This window comes from Budorcas taxicolor, chromosome 8, assembly GCF_023091745.1.
Source record: "Budorcas taxicolor isolate Tak-1 chromosome 8, Takin1.1, whole genome shotgun sequence".
In the NCBI taxonomy this organism is placed as follows: domain Eukaryota; kingdom Metazoa; phylum Chordata; class Mammalia; order Artiodactyla; family Bovidae; genus Budorcas; species Budorcas taxicolor.
In genome coordinates this window covers 10,863,964-10,890,951 of record NC_068917.1, presented here as the reverse complement: position 1 = coordinate 10,890,951, position 26,988 = coordinate 10,863,964, and the positions used below count along the sequence as shown (strand labels likewise).

General features: G+C 50.6%; 1 protein-coding gene across 1 annotated transcript; it reads left to right on the top strand.

The window, feature by feature from the left end:
• Positions 1-2,811: 2,811 nt before the first annotated feature.
• BLK (BLK proto-oncogene, Src family tyrosine kinase) lies at positions 2,812-26,746 on the top strand. Its single transcript, XM_052644636.1, has 13 exons — positions 2,812-2,879; positions 7,931-8,039; positions 10,628-10,682; positions 12,088-12,181; positions 13,045-13,143; positions 14,139-14,242; positions 18,226-18,372; positions 18,844-18,996; positions 20,237-20,416; positions 21,531-21,607; positions 24,004-24,154; positions 25,715-25,846; positions 26,541-26,746. Exons 1-13 carry the CDS (start codon positions 2,812-2,814, stop codon positions 26,744-26,746), a joined length of 1,575 nt encoding a protein of 524 aa, XP_052500596.1.
• Positions 26,747-26,988: the final 242 nt, after the last annotated feature.

The window sequence follows — 26,988 nt, the reverse complement described above, 5'->3', positions numbered from 1 at the left end:
AGCTGGGCTTTAAGTCATCTGTAGAAAGAGGGCGGCGCTGCCCGTTTGACAGTTACTAAAGAAACCGTGATTGGTAATTATTCGTATATGTGGAGTAATAGTGCAGTATTTATTAAACACTTACTTTATGCGCCACGCACTGTTCTAAGATGTGCCAGCAGCATGGAATAACTCATCTAATCCTTACAGCAATGGTAAGCAACTTTCGCAAGGACACAGAGGTTGAGCAGAGCAAGACTGGGGTTCAGACCTCTGCATTCTTGTCTTCGGTGCGCTGTGGTCTCTCTCAAACACGACAGTGTCCCTGGGGTGTCTGGCTCAGTATCTGGCACAGGAAGGCCACTTAACACGTGAGAGTACCTGCTATTTAAAAAATCTTTTTGTCGCAAGGCATGCGGGATCTTAGTTCCCCAACTAGGGATCGAACCCAGGCCCCCTGCCTTGGAAGCAGTCTTAGCCACTGGGCCACCAGGGAAGTCCCTGTACCTGCTCTTTAAAAGAGTAAACCAGAGCCACAACGTTGGCTTTTGGTACCTCAACTTTTTAAAATTAAAAAAGTAAACCAGCGTTAAGCTGAGTTTTCTGTCTCGCCACCACGTGCATTCCAGGGTTGACTTCGTATAATAGAAGATATTTTCCCACTACGTCCACCTCCTGCCTCTCAGATAACCTGCTTCTGGAGCAGCCAGTGCAGTGGAGGGACTCCGAGCCATCAGCGCTTCTGGGGCCACGCGGTGACCTGCCATGCACATTGGCCTCTGACCACCCAGGCCCTCAACCCTAGGAAAGGTCAGGGACTTCAGGGGGTCCCAGGCCAGCTCAGAGCTCCGCGAGGCTCTCCTCTGTCACCCAGTTCATTCTCCAGTCACGATTTAGTTAGTACCCTGTGTGCTCTGGTTCTTTCCTCTGGTTTGGTCTGCATAACGACTGTATGTCTTACATACAGGCCCTGGGTCCTTGACCTTTATAAAAGCTAGGTAGCTGCACCCTGTGTTCACATTACCAAACACTTTCTCTATGTTGAATTTGGACTTGAGCACGTCAGCTGATGAATGAACTGCCACCTGCATGCCAACAGTTCCGTCTTGTCCAGATTAGCACTTTCATCTGAGTAATAGTGTTTGCACAACTGTTTCCATGTTTTGGTGCCTTTTCCCCTAATTTTACACAAATGGACAAATAGTCATTGGAATTACACCTGTAATTGTGGGTGAGTGCATAATTAAAAGACATCTGTGAAAGGCTAAAAATAGACCAAGTTTTTCCAAATAGGCAAGACATGATTGACAGGTTATCAGTATTTATTTCAAAACATGCTAAAAAAAAATGGTGTTCCATCATGCCAGGTCCGGGATGAAGGAAGCCCACAGACAGGGTAGTGCAAGCAGAAAAGTGCACTGAAACCTGGTTTAATTCTGCAGAAACGAACTGCCTCCTCAGCCCCAAAGTCTATTGTTTGGCTTTTTCGGCATTCACCTTTGAGTATGTTTTTTTAAAAAGTCTTTATATGTGAAAATGAGGGATGGATTCATACTTCCCCATTTTATAGGTGAGGAGACTGAGTCTAGAAGATGAAATGATTTGCCCAGGTTCACCCAGCCAATTGGTCACTTGCTTGGACCACCCACTTCCCCTGGACCGGGGAGGAGGGAAACTGCTGTGCCAGGCTCTCCCTGGAATCCCACACCTCCCCTCTCCATCAGCGCTCGGACGGCTTTTCCTATGGGCTTGAGGGCTTCAGAGGCGGGTTCAGTCCCCACAGAGATGAAGATGAGGTGTCAGAACTTGAACTGTGAGCCCTGGACATAGAGCCCCAGGCAAGGCACCCATGCACCCTTTCTGGGCAGGGAGGTCGGGGGCAGAACAGGCTGAGAACCCCCTCCAGCCCCTGACTCTGTCACCTTCAGTGTGATCTTAGCAAGTCACCTGGCCACTCCATCCTCAGCAGTGAAATGAGAATAATTGTAGCCACCCTACGGATGCTCTGTGCTATGCCAAGTCACTTCAGTCGTGTCCGACTCTATGCCACCCTATGGACTGTAGTCTCCCAGGTTCCTCTGTCCGCAGGATTCTCCAGGCAAGAATACTGGAGTGGGTTGCCATGCTCTTCTCTAGGGGATCTTCCCAACCCAGGGATGGAACCTGCGTCTCTTATGTCTCCTGCATTGGCAGGTGGGTTCTTTACCACTAGCGCCACCTGGGAAACAAACATGAATATCCAGTAAATCATATCTGTCAAGTCCTTTCAACCTGTGAAATGCTGGCAACTGTAAATAGAAGGTTTTAAGGTTGAGGCTGTGTTTCAGGATACAAGCATCTTACCTGGGGCCCACATTGACCTCCCTGCTCTGGTAAAGGTCTGCACGGGGGTCTAACCTAGTCCAAATAAACAAGCATGAGCACCCTCCCCAGCCTTCCCCTTCTCTTGCTACTCCCCCACCCTCTCTGCACTACACACACACACACACACACAGCATACACATGGTTGCTCTGTCATGAACACACACAGGGGCACGTGTGCGCATTCTCACGCTTACACATATACCCTTCTCCTACCAGTCCTTCACTGCTGGAAGGAGGCCAGTATCCCCTGAGTGCAGCAAAGCCCCCTGAAGCCGCTGGGACCTGCACATGTTGCCTAGGGCTTCTGCATGGGCCCTGCGTTTCCTGGCTCCACCCAGCCTGAAACTGCTAACATATCACAGCAGGGTGGCAGCCCGAGCACGGGACAGGTCGCTGCTTGTCACATGCCCTCCTGATTGACTTGGGCTCCCGTCAGAGCCCCTGGGGTGGAGGGACCCTAGAGAACCTATGTGTCTACAAAACCCATGGAAAACCATCTGCATACACACTGCTAAGGAACTGAAGGACAAGGAAGTGTAAGTAGTGGTGATTTAATCTGAGGAATTGTATTGATACTTCTTGTCAAGTTATGTGGATGTTCAGTTCTGTTGTTTAAGTGGAGAGAAAGGTTTGCACAGAAAGTTTAAAACTTGTGGCAATAGGGTTGACCAGACAGGGTTGGTCATTTGCGCAGGCGCAGAACCTGATGTCCATGTAGGGAAAATTCTAGAAGCTGCTGCCCGCCGACCCTTCGTTGAACCAGGAGGCTGGAAGAAGGAGGAAAAGCCTGAGACCCAGAGAGTTGTTCCCCAGTGCTGGGGCTCACCCTGGTGCAGGTCTCACACCCTCTCTGGTGCTGAGCAAGGCATTCCCATCTTTTTTCATTTTTCTGCTTGTACCAATAAGATATGCTTGCTGTTAAAGAATTCAAGGAACGTATAAAATCATAGGAAAGCAGTTAAAAAGTCACATGAGGTCCTATTGTTTGAGATAAACAATATTAACATTTTAGGAAATATCTTTTTGGAGCCCTACTTTGCATCAACACTCCCACACACACCCCCACACACAGTTTTTTAAATTTGCTTTTTCTTTCTGTTGGAGGTTGGGGGTGGGGGTGTTCTACCTCCTTTTCTGTCTCTACCTCCCCCGCCAATAACCAAGTAAACATCTTGCTGTTTATCCCCCCAAACCTAACCCTAACCCTAACCCTATACAGCGGTTTCTTGTCTCATTCTTTTGCTTTTCCGAATATGGGTAAACCTCACCCGCTTCGTTGTATCCTGCCTTTCTCACCTAACAATATGTTGTAGAAGTTCCTCTTAGCCTCACTGTAAAGATCTAGCACATTCTTTATAATAGATGTATCACATTTTAGAGACTTTTAAAGACCAGCTTTACAGTTGGTGAGCAGTTACGAAGTTTTTTATGTTCTGTTCTTTGTTGCTCCAACTATTGCTGCAATACAGCACATATATCTTATACATTCCTATATAATGATGTCTTATTACACCGTGAGATTCTTGGAAAAGGGATTGTAAATCGAAAGGTAGGTGTATTTTTTCATTTTAATAGAACTTGAAAGATTGCTTTCTAAAAGTTTGGTAATATCAGCCCTGGGATTTCTTTGGAAGGAATGATGCTAAAGCTGAAACTCCAGTACTTTGGCCACCTCATGCAAAGAGTTGACTCATTGGAAAAGACTTTGATGCTGGGAGGGATCGGGGGCAGGAGAAGAAGGGGACGACCGAGGATGAGATGGCTGGATGGCATCACTGACTCGATGGACGTGAATCTGAGTGAACTCTGGGAGATGGTGATGAACAGGGAAGCCTGGCGTGCTGCGATTCATGGGGTCACAAAGAGTCAGACACAACTGAGCGACTGAACTGAACTGAATATTTTATTTGTTCAATAAATGTTTATTAAACACTTATTCCATGCCAGGCACTGTTTTGGTAATTTAGATTTAACAATGTATAATACAAAAATCCCAGTCTTCTTAAAGCTTTCAACCGAGAAATGGAGTGAGAAAGAACCGATGAAATAACAATAATAAATATTTTTGTACCAGAAATGTAAGAAACACAATTTTCCCTTTATCATCAACAATTGGTATTACCATTCCTTGTATTTATTTCCCAATCTTATTGACGTAATATAGTCTTTCCTTGATACTCTGATTTGCATTTTCCAATTGGGAAGTAATTTTAGCATTTTCACCTGCCTATTTAGTGATTCCCATTTCTGTTGGACGGATTGCCTATTTGTAATTTTACTAATTTTTCTATTGAGTAGATTATATGCTAATCCCATACTTCTTGTCAATTTTCATGAGCTCTGTGCATGTTATAAATAGACATTTGTCTGCTGTGCAGTTTGCAAGTCTTTTCCCCGCTCTATCGCTCATCTGCTGGCTTCATGATGGTTTCCTCCACCGTATAGTGCCTTTAGCATTTATGAGTTTGCCTTTTGGTTGTGAGTGTGCCCTTCATTCTCTCTCAGCTTCCCGCTCTCCTATCTTGGCTCATCGTCATCTCCAGCTCTGAATCACATGTCGCTGTGGCTGTTATTTTTGCTGTTGTTCAGTCACTAAGTCACATCTCATTCTTTTGCAACCTCATAGACTGCAGCCTTCCAGGTTCTTCTGTCCATTGGAGTCCCCAGGCAAGAATCCTGGACTGGGTCTCCATCTCCTTCCTCAGGGGATCTTCCCGACCCAGGGATCCAGCCTGCATCTCCTGTGGCTCCTGCACTGGCGGGTGGACTCTTTACCACTGAGCCACCAGGGAAGTCTGGGTCATACGTATCAGATTCCTAATTTTTCTTCCAAATCTTTAATCTAAAAAATTTTTTAACATTTTTTCAGTATGCCTGGAACTTATTTTTAACGTAGTGTGAGATTGGGGTCCAGTTGCACTTTCTTCTAAGTGGATAGATATCTTCTCAATACCTTTTATTAAAATAAACCCTCAGCTCTCCACTGAATTAAAATGCCACCGTTTCTGTATGTACTGAAATCTGTTTGCATGCTAATTGTTATGTTTCACTGGTGAGACATCTATTCCTATACCATTTTCATGCTATTTTGATTATACTCTCCTTTTTCATAATTTTAAAGCTGGTATAAAACTTTATTTGGTCTTAGAAACTTTCAGATAATTTTATCCAATTAAAAAATCATTCTTATTATTGAAAGTACTTTTAATGTCTGTTGGGAACAAGAAATAAGCCACAATCAAGAAAGAAAAGAAATGAAAATAATTACAAAACAGTATAAGGTAAACCTTAATTGCAATGAATTTGAAAAGTAAGGGAAATCAAAGATCTCTTATAAATCACATAAATTATCAAAATGGTGTAAGAAGGAGGAAAAATAGAAAGAGGCAAATTCCTGTAGAAAAAATTGGAAATTTATTTAAAGATCTATTATTTAAAATCCTAGGAACAGAGGACTTACCAGCTGAGTTCCATTTAGCCTTTAAAGAACAGATAGCCCCAATGTTATTAAATTACTCAAGATTATAGGAAAAAAGATGAAGAGCTCCCTGGTATATTAGGAAGCCAGCATCATCTTAATGTTAATTCCTCATAGACTAATCACACTTGGGAATATAGATTTTCATTCAAAATAAAATATTAACAAATAGGGTCTAACCGTGAATCAAAAATCAAAAAGACTAGCGTCCTGTAACCTAATAGCTTTTACTCCAGAGTGCAAGGATGTTTCAGCAGAAAAAAACTTACCAACATAAGTCATCACATCAACAAATTAAAGAAGAAAAACTACTATATTAATAGATACTAAATAGGTACCTGGTGAAATTCAGCAGCCCTTACAAGTACAAACCTACTATCCCTTATCCACAATGTGGATACCGAAAGATCTCTGAAAACTGAAATGTTGACCTGTCACTTTGGCACTATATTTCATTTGATGTTAAAGGTGATCTAAACTAACAAAAGAGACTATTAAATACAAGTAAATACAAAAAAAGGGGGCTTTGCTGGTGGCTCAGCGGTGTATAATCCGCCTGTAATGCAGGAGACCCAGGTTCAATCCCTGGGTTGGGAAGATCCCCTGAAGGAGGGCATGGCAACCCACTCCAGTATTCCTGCCTGGAGAATCCCATGGACAGAGGAGCCTGGCGGGCTACAGTCCACGGGGTCACAGAGAGTGAGACACAACCGAAGCAACTGAGCAGGCACGCACACAGACACAAGGAGATAAGTGTTATTCTTTAACAATGTGAAGTTTCAGAACTGTTTACATTATTAGTAACTAAAACCGATTAGTAATTAGGTTACATTATTATTACTACTAATAACTAGTAATTATTATAGTACTAATAAAATTAGTACTATATTACTAATGTAGTTTACAAATGTTGTTTATAAGAAATATACTAAAAAACAATACTTGTGGGTTATTTGTTACTATGGTTCTCTATCCATCATTCACAATTATTATAGTCTTTTCTTTTTTCAAGATGATTTTGAAGAGAAATAATACGAGGTGTGTGCTTTTAACTCTGAAAGAAATGCTTTACGGTGTTTCTTTGAGTCTAAGACACCGCTGCTCGGAGGGCTAGCGTTTATGTTTCACTAAGAGAGGGGGGAAATGCTGCTAATTACCTGTGAATCATCATTAACTGTAAGACACTGAGATGCGGGAAAAGGGGTGCGCCTTGGAACACGATGTATATATCCAGTGGCAGTCAGGAACCCTGTCATCCACACACCCTTCAGGCAAGAGCCCTTTCCTCCATGAGCACCTGCCTGGTGGGGGCGGGCCGGCTGTGAGCTGGAGCGTGATGGTCTAGGGTCAGCCCAGGCTCCAAAACTGGCTCTCTGTGTCTGACCAGGGACCAGCTATTTACCATCTCAGACCTCCCACTTGCACTCATTTTGGAGATCTGAAGGATGATATGAGATAGGTGAAGTTCTTGGTCAACAGTAAGCTCTCCCCGAACAGCTGGCCCTGGAGTGAGGGTGTTGGTGACGTGGTGGGGATGCTGGGGCCTTCCCCACATCTGTCACTGAAGTCTCTTTATTCAAGAAAAACCTCGATCATATTTCGTTCGCCTCTAGAGAACTTTCCCCGATATTACTGAGAAATGGACCTTGGATGCCTGTGGGGCTCATTGTGCTATAAATTACAGCATCTCATCTGAAAACCTGAGCTGGAGAGAACCTCAGAAGGTTCTCAGGGTCCACGAGAGGGGATGTGATCTTCCCAAGTGAAGACTGAAACCCAGACCATCAGATGCGCTGGTCACCTCTTTCTAGATAGCAAGGCTCCTGTCCCCAGGGCCTGGGACCCACCCCAGCAGGTTTCTGGCACTTTCCTCAGACCAGACCATCTCTGAGTCCTAAACCCAGGCGTCCCTCCTCTCTGGGCCACCTCTTCCGGCTCTTGGAAAAAGATGCAAACAAGCTTAGCCCGCCCAAACCCCTTCTGAACCCGTGTTCTGCCTTCGACCTTCACGCTGCCTACTACTGCCTCTCTGCCTTTGAAATCGGCCCCCGGAAAGGGCTTGGGGGCTCTCTTGTGCACAGCGCTGATCTGCTGCGTGCTCTCTGACAGGATGGGAGTGGTGAGCAGCAAAAGGCAGGTCAAGGAGAAGGGCAGGAGTGGATGGAGCCCGGTGAAGACCAGCACCCAGAGCAGAGAGCCCCCACCACTGCCACCCCTGGTGAGTGACCTGGGTGCCCAGCTGGAGAGGGCGGGCGACGGGAGCACAGAGCCTACCTGTGCGGCTCCAGGGCTGCTGCCTGTCTCCAGCCAGGGCCAGCACCATCTCTAGATAACTCAGGGCTCCGACAAACAGGCCCCCTCCCACGGCCGCCCTGGCTCAAGTCGTGGTGGTGGTATAGTATAAAATTAAACAGCCAGGTTGTTGAGTCAAAGTCTATTAGCTGTGTGCTTCAAAGCAGGTTACTTACCTCCCCTAAGCCTCAGTGTCTGCATCTGTAAAATGGGTACAGTCAGAATGCCTTTCTGATGGGGCTGTGACCATATGCAGTATATATAGGGGTATAGAAGGCATATTGCCTTTAGCGCAGGACCACGCCTAATGGGCCCACCTGTTAATTCTTAGCCAGTTTTCAGTGGGCAAGGGCAGCCTGAAGAGAAAAGGAAATAAAAAAATGTCAACTCGAAAAGAGGAAATTGAGAGAATCTGGAGCATTCAGCAACATCTGCTGCCCCCATCCCACGGATGGAGGAGGCTCGGGGGCTGCAGTCCACGGGGTCGCTAAGAGTAGGACACGACTGAGCGACTTCACTTTCACTTTTCTCTTTCATGCATTGGAGAAGGAAATGGCATCCCACTCCAGTGTTCTTGCCTGGAGAATCCCAGGGAAGGGGGAGCCTGGTGGGCTGCCGTCTATGGGGTCGCACAGAGTCGGACACGACTGAAGTTACTTAGCAGAAGCAGCAGCAGCAGCAGCAGCTGCCCCCATCCCTGCCCAGAAGCTCTTGGAGATCATTGTCCCCTTCTGGTCTGCTCACGAAGCACCATTTGATGGTACCATCCCCAAAGATGCACTTTTAGACAACTATTCCTGTCTCCTCCTGCCTGGCCACCTACTCCCTTTTTATTTGGGGCAGCTGGGAGTCATGCCTGGATCCCCAACTCCAGATCTCTCTACCGCCATCAGCATATCCATCTGGCCATTGCCTTCCTCTGATAGTGACCTGAAGCAGTTGGGGGAGAGGGGATTGCTAATCCTATTTTCTAGAGGAATCTCCATCTATGTCCCAATTTAGTGCAGGGCTTGGCAAATAACGAAATGTTTGTTGAATGAACGAATGATTCACTGGGCAAACTCTGACTTAAACTGAGTTTGTTACTTGCCAATAAGTATTAGAGTTTGGGATGTTTTTAACTTTTTAAAAAAGTCACATAATATATATTAATTATGGGAAAAAATTATAAATACTCATTTGTCCCACTGCCCAATGAGATCAGGATTTTCACTTCAGAGCTCCTGCCTCCAGACCCCTTTCCTGTGTGTTATTTATGTGTTTATATTTTCAATGGAACCATGCAATACATGACGTTTTGCAAAATGCTACTTCAAAATTGTGTTCAATAAATATAGAATACAACAGGAATATTTGTAACACATACATCAAGTTGAAAATAAGAACAAAATGAACACCCAGCACAGCACCCCCTCACCCTCAGAAGCAGAAAGTGGCCAGTGAGACTGTCTGCTGCCCCCGTCCTTCCTGTCACCTCGGGTCTCACTGACCTGAGTGTTTATCATTTCTTAGCTTCACTTTTTTGGTGTGATCACATACGTATGCATTTCTATACACTATTCAGTTTGATTTTGCCCTTTGAATCAGATGGCACATATCCGTCTGGGATGTGGGAACTTTTTTTTAATGTTAATTTATTGGTTTATTTTTGGCTGTGCTGGGTCTTTGTTGCTGCTCAGGCTCTTCCCTAGTTGTCTTGCACAAGCTTCTCACGGTGGTGACCGCTCTTATTTCAGAGCACAGGTCCTAGGGCACGCGGGTTCAGTAGTTGTGGCACACGGGCTTAGTTGCTCCTCGGCACGTGTGATCTTCCCAGATCAGGGATCGAACCCGCGTCTCCTGCACTGGCAGATGAATTCTTTACCACTGAGTCACCAGGGAAGCCCAGAGACCTGGGTTTCTGACCTCTGTTACATATGTGGATTTTATCCACGTGAATGTGCGGGACTATAGCCGCAAACTCCCAGAGTTGTCCAGAATTTCACTGCATGACTTTCCAACCAGTCTGTCTATTTGTGTGTCTTTGGTCAAAGAATGATTTCCACACTTCAGCAATTTTTATTTAATTTTTGGGAGGGCTAGGAGCATTCCTGTATAAAACTTTCTCTACAGGGTATATATCTGGGAATACATTCGTCGAGTTTTAGCGAAATATGCTTTAAAATAATTTTCCTTGAGAACAAATACTGTTTTGCAACTTCATCTTTTAAAGCAGAGCCAGGCTTTTAACCTGGCTGAGGATCCAGTTCCCCACCCCCAATTCCACAGCTGCTTCTTACGAAGTTGGGGCATCCCCATGTACCCCTCCTCCAACCCTGTGTGTGGTCTGGCAGATGGTGGGGGGGGTGGTAATGGGGGTTGGTGCTGGCACCTGGGGAGTTTCAGCCACTCATGTAGAGTTTAACTGTGCAGCTCAGGCTCCCCCAGACCCTCCAGCTGGCAGCCTCACCCCACAGGGCCCCACCCAGACCTCAGGGTGTGAACTAATATAGAGCGCCTGCATTTCCGCTCTAGGTTGTGTTTAACCACCTGGCTCCCCCACCTCCTGACACCACGCACCCAGATCAAGGTAAGAAGGGGCTGCAGCTGAGCGCCCCCTGGCCACGTCCTCTGGGCCCCGGCTTCTTGAGGCTGGAACAGGGGCTAAGGTGGGAGCAGCTGCCTAGAGAAGAGAAGCCCTCGAGGGTTGGAGAGAAGTCTGGAGGGAGGCTGAGTGAGGTGCCCCAGGTTTCACCTGTCAAAGGGGATCTCTCCAGGAGTCTAACCACCAGCTCCCTCAGTATCTGAGCCTCAGTCTTTGTAAAAGACTTTATAAACGAATACCAAGAGTTACCGCAAATACAGACAGCATCATCAAACCCAGGCTTTCAAAGATTCCAGCACCCAGCTTCCAAGGGTGAGCGCCGATGTTCTGCATCCCAGCCCCTGCTCTGTCCCACACCTGGAAGCCCCATCTTGTTTCCCAGCCCACTTTTAAAGGCCCCCCGCCAACCTTCTAACCACCCCCAGCCTCCACTTCAGTCTGATGGGAGGGACTGCGGAGATAACATAATGAATGACCTCGGTGGTCCTGCATCAGAAGCTCAGACTCGGGCAGGGGGCTCACGGGGTGGGGCTTCCAGGAGCAATCCACCCCAGCATCCTCATCACCCACCTGCACCCAGCACCTGGGGTCCTCAGGCTTCATGCAGTCACACCACTGCACCAAGCAATCAGCCCAGAGCCCAGCTCTGCCCCAGGACTGCGGAGGACGCCAAACTAATTACGACATGGCTCTTCCCCGAGGGAGCTCAGAGTCTGCCTACTCAAAAGAGCTGGAGCCCAGTTAGGGGCCTCGCCTGGTGCCTGGTGTTTCTTATCCTGCTGAGGACACAGTGAATCACCATTGTGGGGTGGGGGGTGTGGGTCCTTCACTTCCTGCTGGGGACTTTGCACCTCCAGGAAGAAAGCTCAGGGGAAAGAAATAAAGCACATGTATTCCAGCCCCTCCTTCCCGGCAGAGTGGGGTGAATAGCCAGGCTTTGGTGACAAAGCTGAGTCATCTACTCCCAGGGAAGATAAGTGGTCTCCAGGTGACCTTTTCCTGGAGGGGTCTTGGCTTCCCAGAGTTGTGCAGAGAAGTAGTGGTCACTGGAAAATCTCTAAGCCACGCTCCGGAGCCCCCTCCCCACCTCTGCTGTGGGACCACCAGAGTGTTTGGGTACTGTCAGGCTGAGCACTGTGACCAAGCCCCGGGCACAGTCACAGGTCAAAGTTACAGCTGCCGTGTTCTGAGACCATCACTCCCCTTGGAACAGAGGTGGGGAGGGCAGGAGGGGAGGCTCACGGCCTATAAGGGCTGAGAGAGCTGCCCACGCTGGTCCCAGACTTGGGTCTGCAGCCCTCAGGTCCACAAAGCTCATCTCCCTAGACCCTCGGGACTCTCCCAGCCCCTACCACGGCTCTCGTGGCCATGTCTAATCTGTTCCCTTTAGAGAATCACTTCGTGGTGGCCCTGTATGACTATAAGGCCACGAACGACCGGGACCTGCAGATGCTGAAGGGGGAGAAGCTGCAGATCCTGAAGGAGTAAGTGTTCAGGACACCATCCCTGCCACTGCAGGACCCCTTCCCCTCTCCCCACCCCGACACCCCACAGCTGCCTCCTGAATAACTTCTCCAGTGCCCTGCCCGCACCCCCCAGCCCAGTCACCCAGCACTTTCTTAAACTTGACCCAATCACCTTTCCTCCATGCACTTTTTAAGAGTCTTTCTGGTGAGGTGGTTCCTATTCACTACCTCCTGCTCTGCTGTCAAAATCCTATCCTTCCTTCAAAACCCACTTCTAATGTCACCTCCTCCATGCAGCCCTCCTGACACCCACAGTGCTTGCCTGACTGCTCCATCACAGCTCTGGGTTGGAGTCAGTTGTGTCCAGATTTATCCCGGATTTCTTCTCAGAAACTCCTCCAAAGTCGATACTCTGCTTCAAACATCGTGCTTGTCCTGTGGAGCCTGGGAGCTGCTTTTGTTCTCGAAGTTCTATGAGGGCCTCCAGCCAAGAGCAGAATGGCTCTTGGTTCGTCCTTTCTTAGCCGCCCTTCTTGTTTCTGTCTTTCCCATCCAGTGCGAACTTACTCCCTAAACTCTAAAAGTGTCCCATTAATTGAGAGGAGGCTGCTCACTAGAAGACTGGGCCCCTCTTGGGTGAATCAGGCTGTGTAGATAAACCTCCCCTGGAGGCCGCATTGTCCCCTTCTTCCCTGGAAGGAAGCTTGCAAGTTGGAAATGACCTGGACACCTCAGGGACTGAGCCACTGGCCCCCGTCCCTTCTCTCCACTCGACTGTCTGCCTCTCGAGTTTTCTGCCTGAGATGCTGCTGTGGGCTGTGAGCTACCCAGGGAGAGGCCCGCGAGAGTCACTACCCATTCTGTTTTTCCTTCCTTCCTAGAACTGGAGACTGGTGGTTGGCCAAGTCTCTCATCACAGGAAGAGAAGGCTACGTGCCCAGCAACTTTGTGACCCGGGTAGAGACCCTGGAAGTGGAAAAGTAGGTGGACAGACAGCCCCACAGGTGTGCTGGCTGCTTCTGTTCCAGGCAGGATGGAGCTAGAAAGCAGCTAAAAAGCAGAGCAGGGTGTGAACCCAGTGCAGAGGGCACAGGACGGGGGTGGGGACTTGGAGTCACTGGGAAAGCCTTGTCTAAAATCCCAGACAGCGTTTAAACGTCTGTGTGACACCAAGGACACCAGGGAGCCTACGCACGCCTCCCATCTGTGAATTGAGAGCTGCCCATTTCCTGGCTAACCTGATAGGGACGCCCTTAACCAGCCAGCCTCCTCCCCTGCCTCCAGGGGGCAGGACTCAGGGCTCACACCTCGGGGGACTCACAGGATGGGGGCCTTACAGGAGAGCCTGGGCACAGTATCCTCATCACTCACAAGCACACGGCACCAGCCATGGCCTCAGGCATTAGAGCCCCGAACAACCAGAGCCAGAGCCCAGCTCTGCCCAGGACTGGGGAGGACTCCAAACCGACTACGACATGGCCCCTCCCCTGAAGGAGCTCAGAGTCTGTCACATTCATGAGCTGGAACAGGCTAGCAGCCTCGCCTGGTGTGCCCGTCCAGTGATGCTCACCCTCGGGAGGGCTCCTTGCCCAGCACGCCCAGTCCTGGGCCTTTCCTTGGACCAAGGTGAGGCTAGGGCAGGTCCAACCTCAACCAGCCACGCTCAAGGAGCACTGGAGACTGACTGCAGGGAGGGTGGGCTGTAGGGGAAGGTGTCGGGTGCATTTACCCAGAGCAAAATTAACGAAGGGCACCAAACTCCATTCTCATTTCTTGTCAAAGAAACACCATGTCTATTGCTGACAGGAGGGAAAGGGACTGAGGGGATTTCATGTATCAAGATACAGGGGTTCAGCTCAGGGTCAGGTTCGCAACAGGAACACACTGTATCTCAAGGGGGAAGGGGCTTGGGTGACAGATCCCCAGGAACATGGCCACACTCAGCTCTGCCTGCCTTTGTGCTTTTCCTTTCCAGGTGGTTCTTTAGATCAATTTGCCGGAGAGATGCCGAGAGGCAGCTTCTGGCCCCAGTCAATAAGGCTGGTGCCTTTCTTATTAGAGAGAGTGAAACCAGCAAAGGTAACCCTGGGGCCCTGCTGCCCTCTCCATGCAGCCGGGGACCCCCACCTATGGCCTTCCTTTTGGGAGTTGGGTGGGGGGCAGGAGAGGTGCCAGCCAGGAGAATCTGATAGCTTCCACCTGGGAGTCCCCGCCACATCAGGCCAGCCAGGACAGCCCATGAGCATCCAGTATTTGACCTTGAGGCTGTGCACACGGACAGCTCTCCCAAGACCTGGCTAGAAATGCACGCAACACAGGTGGGGGATCGGGGAGGGAGTTAGAGAGCTGCTCCAGCCACTGAGGGCCGGTCTCACACCGCCTGGGCCAGGGGGAGCGCTGAGGCTGGTGGGGGGTGGAAAGGCGGGTGACCCATCTGGAATCAAAGGATTTGAAAGAATCTTTAGAGATCATCTCAGTCAGAGGCTGTGACTCAGACACTTGCAAGAGCCTGGGAGGCATCGGAAGTTTGGGGCACAGCCTGTGATACAAAAGAAGGGGGTAGTGATCAGGAGAACTGGGGGGACTCCCAGATTTAAACCCACTGACCAAGTGGAGTGTTTCTGCCCCCACTCTCGGTCACTGGGCTTCCTCTTTCTCTGTCATTAGTTTTCTGTCTTTCCTTCTTAAAGTGCTTTTGGCTATCAAGTATAAAACACATCTAAAAATTGCATAAATTATGAACAAGAGCAGAATTATAAATAATAAGTATAATAATTATAAATATAAATAATTATAGTATTAAAGTATTATAGTATTATAAATATAAATGAGTATAATAATTATAAATAATAAGTAAACATCTGTGTAACCACAAGAGCAAGAATATTCCAGATGCCCGGAGCCCCTCTCACTGCCCCACTGGTTCCCCTTCCTGATTCACCTTCCCACCCGCAGAGAAGCCACCGCTATCCTGACGTTGATGGAAGCCCTTCCTTGCCTTTCTTTATAGTTTTACCACCCGTGTTTCATCTGTTTTTCACCTTTATTATACAAATGAGATCAAGCCATTTTAGCTTTTGTGTCTCATTGCTTTCACTCAACATTGTAAAATTCTGTATTCGTTTGCTAGGCCTTCTGTAGTAAAGAAGCAGGAACTGAGAGGCTTAAACAGCAGACCTGTGCTTTCCCACAGGTCCAGAGGCCAGGAATCTAAGGTCGAGCTGTCAGCAGGGTTGGTTCCCCCTAAGGCCTCTCTCCCTGGCTTGTAGGTGGCCATCTTCTCCCTGTATCCTCATGTGGTCGTCCCTCGGCATATGTCTGCGTCCTCATCCCCTCTTATAAGCACGCCAGTTGCGTGGATCAGGACCCATGTCAATAATGTAACCTCCTCTTTAAAGGCCCTATTTCCAAAGATAGTCACATCACTGAGGTATAGGACTTGAACATAGGAATTAGCAGGGATGGGGGGACACAATTCCGTCCATCACAGATGCATTTGTGTGGTTGAGGCAACAGCAATAATCTGCTCACTTTGACAGCTAAGCAGAATCCAGGATATGAATATTCCATAAGCTCTTTCTCATACTGGTGGAATTGGGGTTGTTTCCAGTTTGGGGCTGTTATAAAGGTGCTGCTAGGAACCCTGAGGGTGTGCTTCCTAGTGGGTTTGCCTCTAGCCTTCCATCTTTGAGATACTGGGCCAATATCCCCATTTGAAAGATGGGGAAACTGAGGGAAGAAGTGACTCACTCTAGACCAACAGTGAACAAGTATCAGAGCCCAATCATCTGAGAGGCTCTGAAAATTTTCACGAGCTCTAAAATGTGCCAAACAGACCTAACACTGGGCAGATGGAGGAGAACTTCCCAAACAGGGTGAAGAGGACTAGATGTTTTGTTTGCTGTAGAATATTTCAAACACACACACAAGTAAAGCAAATAGTAAATGGAACCCCTGTACTCAACACTCGGCTTCCACAATAATCAACCCAGCTAATCTGATTTCACGTACATCCCCAGCCCCATTACTTTGAAGCAAATGCCAGACATCACGTCATTTCACCAGGAAATGATGTTTCAATGGCTGCCTGTTGCTAAGGGGCCCTCTGGAGGGAAAGCCACCCCAACCTCAGTGTGAAGGAGGAAAGGATCTCTAAAGGTGGGGTGTCTCCTCCTGTCCTTGCCCCCCACCCCACAGCTATCTAGGCTGGGGTTGGCCAGTTGGAGCAGGGGCTAGAAGACCCTTCGCAAGACCCCTCTATACACATGGGCACACGCTCCGCGGAAATCCAAAGCCTCTTCAGGAGGGAAGGAACACTGCTCCCGGAAGGCGGGCAGTGAGTTCTAACCTAAGAGGTCTCCAGAACATCCCTTAGCTTCTCGAGACTAACTTTATTGGTATGTATGTTGGAACTGACTAGTTTCCCACTTCAAGGACAGGTGGCCTTTACGAAAATCTGTCCCTGGGAGCCCAGCCCCGCGTCCCAGCGCATTCCAGCCGCGGGGTGGAGGCAGGACAGGGGATCCAGATCTTGTGTGCAGGAAGGACTGAGGCCCGCTTTAAGAAGAAGGAATGCCAAATTGTAAAAAAGACATTAGGGACGGGCCCTGAGAGGAGCCCACACAGCAGAGAGGCTGCCGCGGCACTGGAGGAAGAGACTCGGGCCTCCTTGGCTGATCTGGAGGCATCACAAGCCGGGAGCAGCAGCCGGGAATGGAGAAGATCGCTCTTTTCCTCGCCAGGGTGGCGCGTGGATGAACGTACTCACTAGCGCCTCCCTCTGGTTCCTGCGATACCCGAGCTTGCTGCCCTCACCAGGGGCGAAGTTGGGAAGACACTTCGCAGCGTGCACGTTGGGCTGGGGTAGGATACGAGGGGCGGGCTGTGTCAGCGGCAGGGCACGCCACAGGACGCGCGGCTCCACATCCTTTTGCAGGTGGGCGATGAGAGAGGCGCAATGGCCAAGGAAGGGGAGAAGGGATTTGAGATGGGGTGATAGTCTGATACGGGAGGAAAGACGCCTGAAGACCAACAGCGCAGGGCAAAAATCAAGCGCCCACGCCCAGGACAAGACGTGTCCGAGCCTGACACCTGGTGGCGGAGGGTAGTACTGCCGGCGCGCCTTTAGTACGGTCACGGGAGCCCCCAGGCTAACCACTGATCAGCCAAGGGCCCTGGGGCAAGCGAATCCCCGTTCTGGGCCTCAGGTTTCTCGTTTAGCAAATCAAAGTGGAAGTATGTGGCACCCAGAGAACTGAACAGAGGCTCCTTATAAAAATATCAAGTTCATGGAAAATTTCTCAGCTGGAAACTCTTGCCTCCTAAATTGCTCTTAACCCTTGGCATCTGCAACCGCCGACTGAAGAAAACAGGATAGGTAGATGTGTGTATGGATTTGAACAGAAGCCTTGGGTTGTGTCTTATTATGCTCTTCCTCATGGACAGGAGTGCTTCGGGTTGTAATTTGCTATTGCATGTGGGGCAGAGTCAATCTTTCCACGGAGTAAAGGAAGGAATGAGTCAATCTCCTAGTCCCTCCAAAAACTCTGTATCTAAATATTCCGGGGCAAAGGGTCCTCAGGTCCCAGGTGCCCAAGAAGGGGAACAGCCTGATGGCTAAGAGAGCATTCTGCATTCTCCAGAGTTCTGGAGCAGTTTCAGGAGGTTTGAGGAGGAATGCCAAGGACAGAGTTAGGATGAGCTGACAGGAAAGGCTTCCAGGAGGGTGGAGGGTGAGATGAACAGAAAGGTAACTGATGATGGTCAAAATGGAAAGCAGAATTGGGGGAACTTGCCTGCAATGCGGGAGGCCTGGGTTTGATCTCTGGGTCAGGAAGATCCCCCGGAGAAGGGAACGGCTACCTACTCCAGTATTCTTGCCTGAAGAATTTCCTGGACAGAGGAGCCTGGAGGGCTACAATCCATGGGGTCTCAAAAGAGTCGGCACGGCTGAGCAACTAACAGCACTTTTCCAAGGCCTTGAAATGAAGCCCCAAATCCCAATCCTGATTTTCCCTCTTTGTGTCTTACTTCTCACGCGTGTGTCTTTGTTAACCCTCTAGGTGCCTTTTCGCTGTCTGTGAAGGATGTGACCACGCACGGGGAGGTGATCAAACACTATAAGATCCGCTCCCTGGATGATGGCGGCTATTACATCTCCCCCCGGAACGCCTTCCCCACGCTGCAGGCTCTGGTGCAGCACTATTCCAGTAAGAGGGGGGGCATCTGACAGAGGCCTGGGCTGTGCCAGAGGAGCCCTCGTGTCTCTCCATCACTGAGTTCTCAAGATCGCATGAACCATTGGTGCTGTTTTGGCGGGTGGAGGATTATCCCAAGGCTGGACCTAAGGTGTTGATAACTGTCAACATAATGATTCCCTGTCTGTGTCCCTGACCCTCTATGTTGGCTGTGACCACATGGAGAATAGCAAGTATTTTCAGTCTTAGAGACAGCAGGACAATGACAGCGTGCTTATTTTACATAAAACAAATGCAGAGAGCTGAGTGTGTGTGTGTGTGTGTGTGTGTGCACTTGTGCACATTGAACTTGGGGTGGATGGGGGGGCTGTCGAGAAGGAGTGGGGACACAGCCAGGAATGATACAGCCCTCATGTTCTGTATGGTATCCACAGATCTGTCTATGCTTGTGACCTCCAGCTCATCTCTTCTTTCCTAATGCAGAGAAAGGGGACGGGTTGTGCCAAAGGCTGACCCACCCCTGTGTGAGCCTGGCCCCCCAGAACCCCTGGGCCCAGGATGAATGGGAAATCCCCCGGCAGTCTCTCAAGCTGGTCAGGAAGCTTGGGTCCGGGCAGTTTGGTGAAGTCTGGATGGGTGAGTATGTGGTACTCGGGAGTCGCTCGCCCACTGCCCTACATCCTAGAGCACAGAAGGCTCGGGACCTGCACGGGGCATCGTACTTCCCATAGAGGCTTGCGAAGGGGAAGGGACTGGGGCCATATACCCATTTTACAGACGAGGTAATGGAAGTACAGAACACTGAAGTCACCTGCCCTCAGCTGTTCTGATATGGTGATGAAGCAGGAGCAGAATCCAGCTCTCCCCCTGCCCCCACCCCAGCCCGTGCCCGCCTTCCTTCTTCACTGCCCAGAGCTGCCTTTGCCATTGACTCCTGTGTGACCTGGAAGAGGAGCCTGGCTAGCTCCTCTTGGCTTTGTCTCACTGGGTGGAAACACTATGTTAACCAGGGTGAGAGGTGAACTAGGGGCTCCAGGACCCTGATAACAAAGTCACCACCTGCAGCTATGAGACTAGCCTGTCCCTTAACTTCCTGGCCCCTGTGGCCTCACCTTCAATTACAGTGAATGGCCGATCCTCTGCTTACCAATGTGTGATCAGAATATAAAAGATGCTTTGTTTTATCCCTGGAAAGGTCCGTGTCCCTGGGGCATGATTTCAAGGTGGGACCCTGCTGCCTCCCTGATTCCTCCGGCATCCAGGACTGATGCCTGGGGCACCCCTGGCGGGAGCTCCCCCTGGCTCCTTGCAAGTCTGAGTCCTGACTTCTTTTCACGTCAGTGCAGATGGGGACCTAATGGGCTGGGCGGGGGCTGGGGGTGTGTGCAGGAGCCATAAGGATCTAGAGATGAGCGTCGCAGGGCGCAGAGAGGGGCACGGAGGCCTCCTCTATGATCCTGCCGCGGGCTGTGATGCTTACTGCCATACTGACACTATTAAGTGGTTGAAGAGATTCATTAGGCAGGGATAGGAGGACAAAAGGGACACACCCCCCGGACCTGGCTGTAGGGACCAGGAGGTGAAACAGCCCCCCTCCCAGGCTGGGTAATTTCCTTAACTGCCCAGGGTTTCTGTCTAGCAGAGGAAGCAGGGACAGGCTTGAATCCTTCTAGGTAAGCGAGCACATCCGTCACCATCAGGAGCTGTAATTCCAGCCCAGGACCACTTCCAGGGGGCAGGGCTCTGGCCACAGTGCCCCATCTATATAGAACAGGGATGGCTCCTGGAAGCTTACGTAGATTTTGGATAAGGGATCACCTCCCCCCACCTCCAAGTCTTCTGAACATCCTCTTCATCTTCTGTCCCCGGGCCTCAGGTTATTATAAAAACAACATCAAGGTGGCCATCAAGACCTTGAAGGAGGGAACCATGTCTCCGGAGGCCTTCCTGGGCGAGGCCAACCTGATGAAAACTCTCCAGCATGAGAGGCTGGTCCGTCTCTACGCGGTGGTCACCAAGGAACCCATCTACATCGTGACGGAATACATGGCCAGAGGTGGGGCCCTGCCCGGGGCTGCGCCCCTCACATGGGCAGGAAGGCTTGAGGGTGGGGGTCCAGGCTTGGGGGCGCCGAGGAGGATAAGGCTGACCTGCTGCTGTGAGTTTGCCTGGCCGGGGGACCTCTGCAGGGGACCACTGAGGCATGAGCTGGATCAAGCAGCCAACATCCTGCAGATCTAGGGTGTTCCACATGCATGGGTGGGGGCAGAGTGAAGGGTGATGAGAACAAGACAGCTAAGTGGTCCTATAGAGGAGTTTCCATAGCTCAGGAGACCCTGCACCAGCATCTTTGCAGGGAGCTTCCTGTGCTTGGCGCCCCCTGGGGCGGACAGAGGGCAGCAAAGTCTAAAGGATAGTAGGCTGGGCGCCCAGAGACGGTTCTAGTCCAGGAGACCTTGTGCAACCCTATCAGCATTTTCAGCACGGATGATGAGAGGTTGGGTGCGATGGCCACTGAGGTCTAGAGTATGGCCATTCTCTACTGGGGCCTGGGGGATCCTTCTTACCCCTCCTATGACCCTGACTGCACCCCGACTCCTGTCGGATCCTAAAATGCTGTGTTGATGCTGACTGTTCTTTAAAGGGTGTCATGAAGGGGTCCTACATTGAGCTGGAGGCATGTGGCTCCCTTGCTCACCTCTTAGCCACCCCTCAGGTGAGCAGTCCCCCGCTCTTAGATACCAGAGAGGAGCAGCTTCTGTCCCCTGCACCAGCTCCAGGAGAGGAGTCTCCGTAATGCTGGTGATTTCCTGCATCCTCGGAGGCAGAATGTCTGCCAACAAAGGGTGAAGTGGGCAGAAGATGCTTTGTAATGTCATGCAGGGCACGAGCAGTTTCTGACCCGGTTCCTTGACTGTGTGACCTTGAACCTGACTGAGACCTCACGTCCTCCAAGCAGCTGGCAGCAGATCAGCGCCTCTTGGGAGCTGTGAGGGCTGAGATGGGAGTTTCTGTAGAGCAGTGGCACCTGCAGCCGTGGGGGCACAAGAGACCTGAAAGAGTGCCACCCACTTCCCGCCCAGGTGGGCAGCAGCCCACACCCCGAGAAGCCGGCCCGGCCAGGGTCGGGTCACCCTGCAGAAGGTCAGCTGCAACTTCTCTTTCCTCAGGCTGCCTGCTGGATTTCCTGAAGACGGATGAAGGTAGCCGATTGTCCCTCTCAAGGCTGATTGACATGTCGGCCCAGGTTCGTGAGCTCCAAGTGCAGGGATCCAGGCCCCTGGGCCCTGTCCTCTGCCCTTGCAGCTCAGCGAGATCAACTCTTTGGAGGCTGTGTCCATTAGATTCAGGCTGGGCTGTGAGAGACAGAAAACCCAAGCCATCATAGCTTCAGTGTGTAAGCACCAGAGGCGGGCAGTCTGGAGTGGGCAGTGGAGCTTCCCCTCAGAGTCACAAGGACCCAGGTTTCTTCCACCCACTGGGTCTTAACAGATCATCTTCCCACCCAGGGAGCCTGCTCACCCTTTAGCATCTTGACCTCCTCAGCCAGGAGGAAGAAGTGGGATGGAGGGGGCAAACCACACCCACTCCCTTTAGAGCCAAGTGCTGGAAGTCACTCCCTACACTTGCTCTCCCAGCCCCCTGGCCACCTGTCACCTGCCCATACCTAGCTGCAAGGGAGCTTGGGAAATGTAGTCTTTCTCCTGGGCAGCCATGAAGGTTCTGTTGGTGACAACCAGAGGAAGAAAGGATGGTGTGGGGAACCCAGAAAGTCCCCACGAATTCCACGTCCTATGGCAGGTTAGCACTTAGTGGTGACCTCCTCCATCCTCAGATGGTGCCCATCAATGCCTTCTGTAGACTCAGACATCATGAAGTGAAGAGCAAAATGAAGAGGAGGGAAGCGTTCCTCCCGGGGGATTTTAGCTGAGGATTCTAACTGGCAGCAAAGCACATCTGGTGGCCCTGGGTGTGTGTCTGTTGAAACTGGAACTCTCGGAAGAAAAGCTCCGGTCTGTGGTCAGCCCGTGAGACACAGAAACACACACACACATCCTGTTGGAGGGAGGCACCCTCCCCTCTCCCACGCCACCCCCACCCACCTCCAAGTCGTTATCTGCTATTAGTATCAGGGCAGGAACTGAGGTCACCGTGCCTTTTTTCCACCCCCTTTTTTCCACTGAGGTGCGCACAGGCTGGGCTGAACAGGATGGTGAGGTGGTCTCGGAAAACTAAGCCTGGTAACTGGTTTCAAACCACAGCTCATGATAAGCCTGCTCACTCCCTTTTTTCCCTTTCTTTTCCTTTTCTCACTCGTTGTCAATGATCTCTGTCAAGCCTTTGGGAAATCTTGGGTCGCCAAGAAGCAAAGGATATGAAAAGTCACCTGAGTTTCTAAGTTCAGTTCAGTTCAGCAGCTCAGTCGTGTCCGACTCTTTGTGACCCCATGGACTGCAGCATGCCAAGCTTCCTTGTCCATCACCAACTCCCGGAGTTCACTCAGACTCATGTCCATCAAGTTGGTGATGCCACCCAACCATCTCAACCTCTGTTGTCCCCTTCTCCTTCTGCCTCCAATCTTTCCCAGCATCAGGGTCTTTCCCAATGAGTTAGTTCTTCCCATCAGGTGGCCAAACTATTGGAGTTTCAGCTTCAGCATCAGTCCTTCCAATGGATATTCAGGACTGATTTTCTTTAGGACGGACTGGTTGAATCTCCTTGCCATCCAAGGGACTCTCAAGAGTCTTTGCCAACACCCAGTTCAAAAGCATCCATTCTTCGGCGCTCAGCTTTCTTTAAAGTCCAATTCTCACATCCATACTTGACTACTGGAAAAACCATAGCTTTGACTAGACGGACCTTTGTTGGCAAAATAATGTCTCTGCTTTTTAATATGCTATCTAGGTGGGTCATATCTTTTCTTCCAAGGAGTAAGCGTCTTTTAATTTCATGGCTACGGTCACCATCTGTAGTGATTTTGGAGCTCAAAAAAATAAAGTCTGTCACTGTTTCCACTGTTTCCCCATCTATTTGCCATGAAGTGATGGGACCAGATGCCATGATCTTAGTTTTCTGAATGTTGAGCTTTAAGCCAACTTTTTCACTCTTCTCTTTCACTTTCATCAAGAGGCTCTTTAGTTCTTCACTTTCTGCCATAAAGGGTGGTGTCATCTGCATATCTAAGGTTATTGAGACTTCTCCCGGCAATCTTGATTCCAGCTTGTGCTTCATCCAGCCCAGTGTTTCTCATGATGTACTCTACAAATAAATAAGTTTCTAAGTAGATGTGGCCAAGAATCTGAAGGTTAGGAAAGCAGAAAATCAGAACCTTCCAGGTGAACAGCTTCTAAAACACATTGTGATCACGCTAACGCCTTGCTCTGTGTACAGGCACACACACGTGTGCACACTCTGCCTTCTGGGTGCTCCTCATCTCGCTCTATAGCATGAAGTGCAAAGCTTCCCTCCAAACACAGCCCGTGCGCCCCACTTTGCAGCCACACGGCAGCTCCCCCCGTCCTGTCACACCTTGGAGCCTTCACGCCGCCTGTCTCTGATGTCTGGCTCTGATGCAGAGGGTGGCCTAAAGTCCTTTCTCTCCCTGAGAGGGGCTGGCCTTCACTGTGGGGCCCCCTCCCTCAGATTGCAGAAGGAATGGCGTACATCGAGCAGATGAATTCAATCCACCGGGACCTGAGAGCAGCCAACATCCTGGTGTCTGAGGCCTTGTGCTGCAAAATCGGGGACTTTGGCTTGGCCCGGATCATCGACAATGAATACACCGCCCAGGAGGGTGAGCAGCACCCCAACTCCCCAGTCCCCCTTGGACTTCTTATCGTACAAGTCTGACCTTGCTCCCAACTGGTTCAGCATTTCCCTGATGTGCTCGGCAGACCACAGGTGCCTCAGGAGGAATGACTAGGTGAGAGTAGGTTTAGAGATACCACCCATTCCATAAGTCCTCCCTTGGAGATTCCCAGCCCATAGCAGCATAATAAAGGCACTGAGAGGGCATGCAGCTAAGGAACGGTGCACATACGTTTCATGTTGTGTCTCCCGAAGTCATTGGAACCCCAGAAACTTTTTCCACGTAGGTTCTGTGAACCTCTCATAGAACCAGGGGTTCACAGAGCACACTTTAGAAAACACTGCCCTAAATGCCTGCCTGCTCAGTCACTTCAGTCATGTCCAACTCTTTTCGACCCTATGGACTTGTAGCCCACCAGGCTCCTATGTCCATGGGATTCTCCAAGCAAGAATACTGGAATGGGTCGCCATTTCCTCCTCCAGGGGATCTTCCCGACCCAGGGATGGAACATGCATCTCTTACATCTCCTGCATTGGCAGGCGGGTTCTTTACCACTAATGCCACCTGGAAAGCCCAACGTATGAGCAGCAAAACCTTAATACCTGAATTGGGGTCACTATAGGTGCTTTGCTTTACTTTGTGAAAACTAGGCAAAATCCTCTTTACAAGAGGATTTGAGGCACTCAAAATACATTTCATTAAGCAAGTTAGCGAGTGATACTAGTGAACATATTAATCAGTTGATACGGGAAATGGATTATCTGTCCCATTCATTGAGGGAACTTCAGGCGAGAAAGCTAGAGAAGGTGCGGGTGATCAAGGGATGGGCCGTGCAGCTGCTGTGGACGTCATCCAGGGCTGTAGGATTTGAACTCTTTTCTCACTGTGACCCTAGCAGGTACATGAGTCACATGTCACCACTTCCCTTTTGCAGGAAAGGATTATTTAAGGCAGTAAAGTGAAAGTGTTAGTCAGTTGCATCTGACTCTTTGCAACCCCATGGACTGTAGCCCACCAGGCTCCTCTGTCCATGGGATTTCCCAGGCAAGAATACTGAAGTGGGTAGCTATTCCCTTCTTCAAGGGATCTTCCCGACCCAGGGATTGAACCTAGGTCTCCTGCATTGGGGGCAGATTCTTTACTGTCTGAGCCACCAGGGAAGCCCAGCTAAGGCAAGGACAAGTTAAATGACTTGCCCCAGTCATGGGTTCCCGTTAGTAAACAAGGCTAGTGGGAGGCGGAAACGACCTCTTCAGTCCCAGGTGGAAACACATGCTGGTCGCCCAGTGAAGCCAGTTTAGGCAAAGACACAAAGCAGGCGATGGGGGTGGTATTTGTCCTTTGGTGCTGTGGACCCCCAGGGTCTTCACACTCCTGGTCATGCGTCCTGTGGGTCTGAATGACTCCCTGGGCTCATTTCTGTCTGATACAGTGACCCAGGCATCACCAGGCAGGGCAGGGGCTGGGGGAGAAAGAGCAAGGAGTTGGGGGGTGTGGAGGAAATCAGTCATGGCCTCATGAAGCTGCTCATGGTTTTTCTCGCAGGAGCCAAGTTCCCCATCAAGTGGACCGCCCCAGAGGCCATCCATTTTGGGGTGTTCACCATCAAAGCGGACGTGTGGTCATTTGGAATCCTCCTGATGGAAATTGTCACTTATGGGCGTGTGCCCTACCCAGGTAGGCAGCTGTGTCCTACAGTGACCCTCCCGGCTCAGGGCCGTCCTGAGACGGCTGTGATGGCAGATGTCCCATCCTCAGGGCCTGGGGCTGCCCACCTGCGTGTCAGAATGGAGCCCCACGGTTGAAACTGAAGCCCAGGTGTGCCACTCTGGGGGCGGGGCGGGGCGGGGCGGGGCGGGGCTTCCCTCCCGCCCGTCAGCATTGCTCTTGGAAACAGGACTGTGTCCCCTGCATGCAGCAGAGGTCAGTGAGTCCACAAACCTGGAATTCAGTTAAGGTCGGGGTCTGAATTCAAGTCTCTTCCAGTTAGTTTCCCTCAGTTGAGTGGCCAAGTGGTCCCTCCCTTGGCCTTACACCCTGGGTACAGCCCCCAAACCTCCATCCCGAGAGTCAACCCCCAGGTGGATCTGAAGGGCTTGGGCCCTTAGCCTGTGGGAGGGGCTGGAGTCTGTTCACCAAGCAGCTGCTGGGTGAGTGATGCTCACCTGTGTGCCTGACAGTCCCAGGTAAGCAGGTAGCACCCCATCCAAGAGGAACTCCCCCGCACTGAGACCATCTACCCTGTTCTCAAAGCAATGAAAAATAAATAGAGGGATGCGTAAAGGTGGCACCAACCGGGCTGAGGGCAGAGACAGCGGTGGACGCCTCGCGGGCCCCCACCGGTCCTCAGCCATGTCTCTTCCACCTCCAGGGATGACCAACCCCGAGGTCATCCGCAACCTGGAGCGCGGCTACCGCATGCCCCGCCCAGACTCGTGCCCGCCTGAGCTGTACAACGGCATCATCGCCGAGTGCTGGCGCAGCCGGCCGGAGGAGCGGCCCACCTTTGAGTTCCTGCAGTCGGTGCTCGAGGACTTCCACACGGCCACCGAGGGCCAGTACGAGCTGCAGCCCTAGGCCCGCGTGCAAAACTGTCTGGCCTCGGCCCCAGATGCACCCGAAAGGTGGGGAGATGTCCGCACGCCCATTTCTCAGATGAGGAAACTAGAGGCAGCTGGGTCACGGCCTGGACTTTGGAGCAGGATCCAATCGCAGCGCCACTCCGCTCTGGCTGTGCGGCCCTAGGCGACGTAGCCTCTTAGCGCCTTCACCTTCACCCTGGCAGAAAGGGGATGAACCTACCTCGCGTGTTCCGCACG

Bases quoted from the DNA above. Each gene is read 5' to 3' on its own strand.
- BLK (XM_052644636.1), top strand. From the start codon at position 2,812: ATGTGTCTACAAAACCCATGGAAAACCATCTGCATACACACTGCTAAG. The intron at 10,683-12,087 runs GTAAGAAGGGGC...TGTTCCCTTTAG, and splicing joins CACCACGCACCCAGATCAAG to AGAATCACTTCGTGGTGGCC. The intron at 24,155-25,714 runs GTGAGCAGCACC...TTTTTCTCGCAG, and splicing joins TGAATACACCGCCCAGGAGG to GAGCCAAGTTCCCCATCAAG.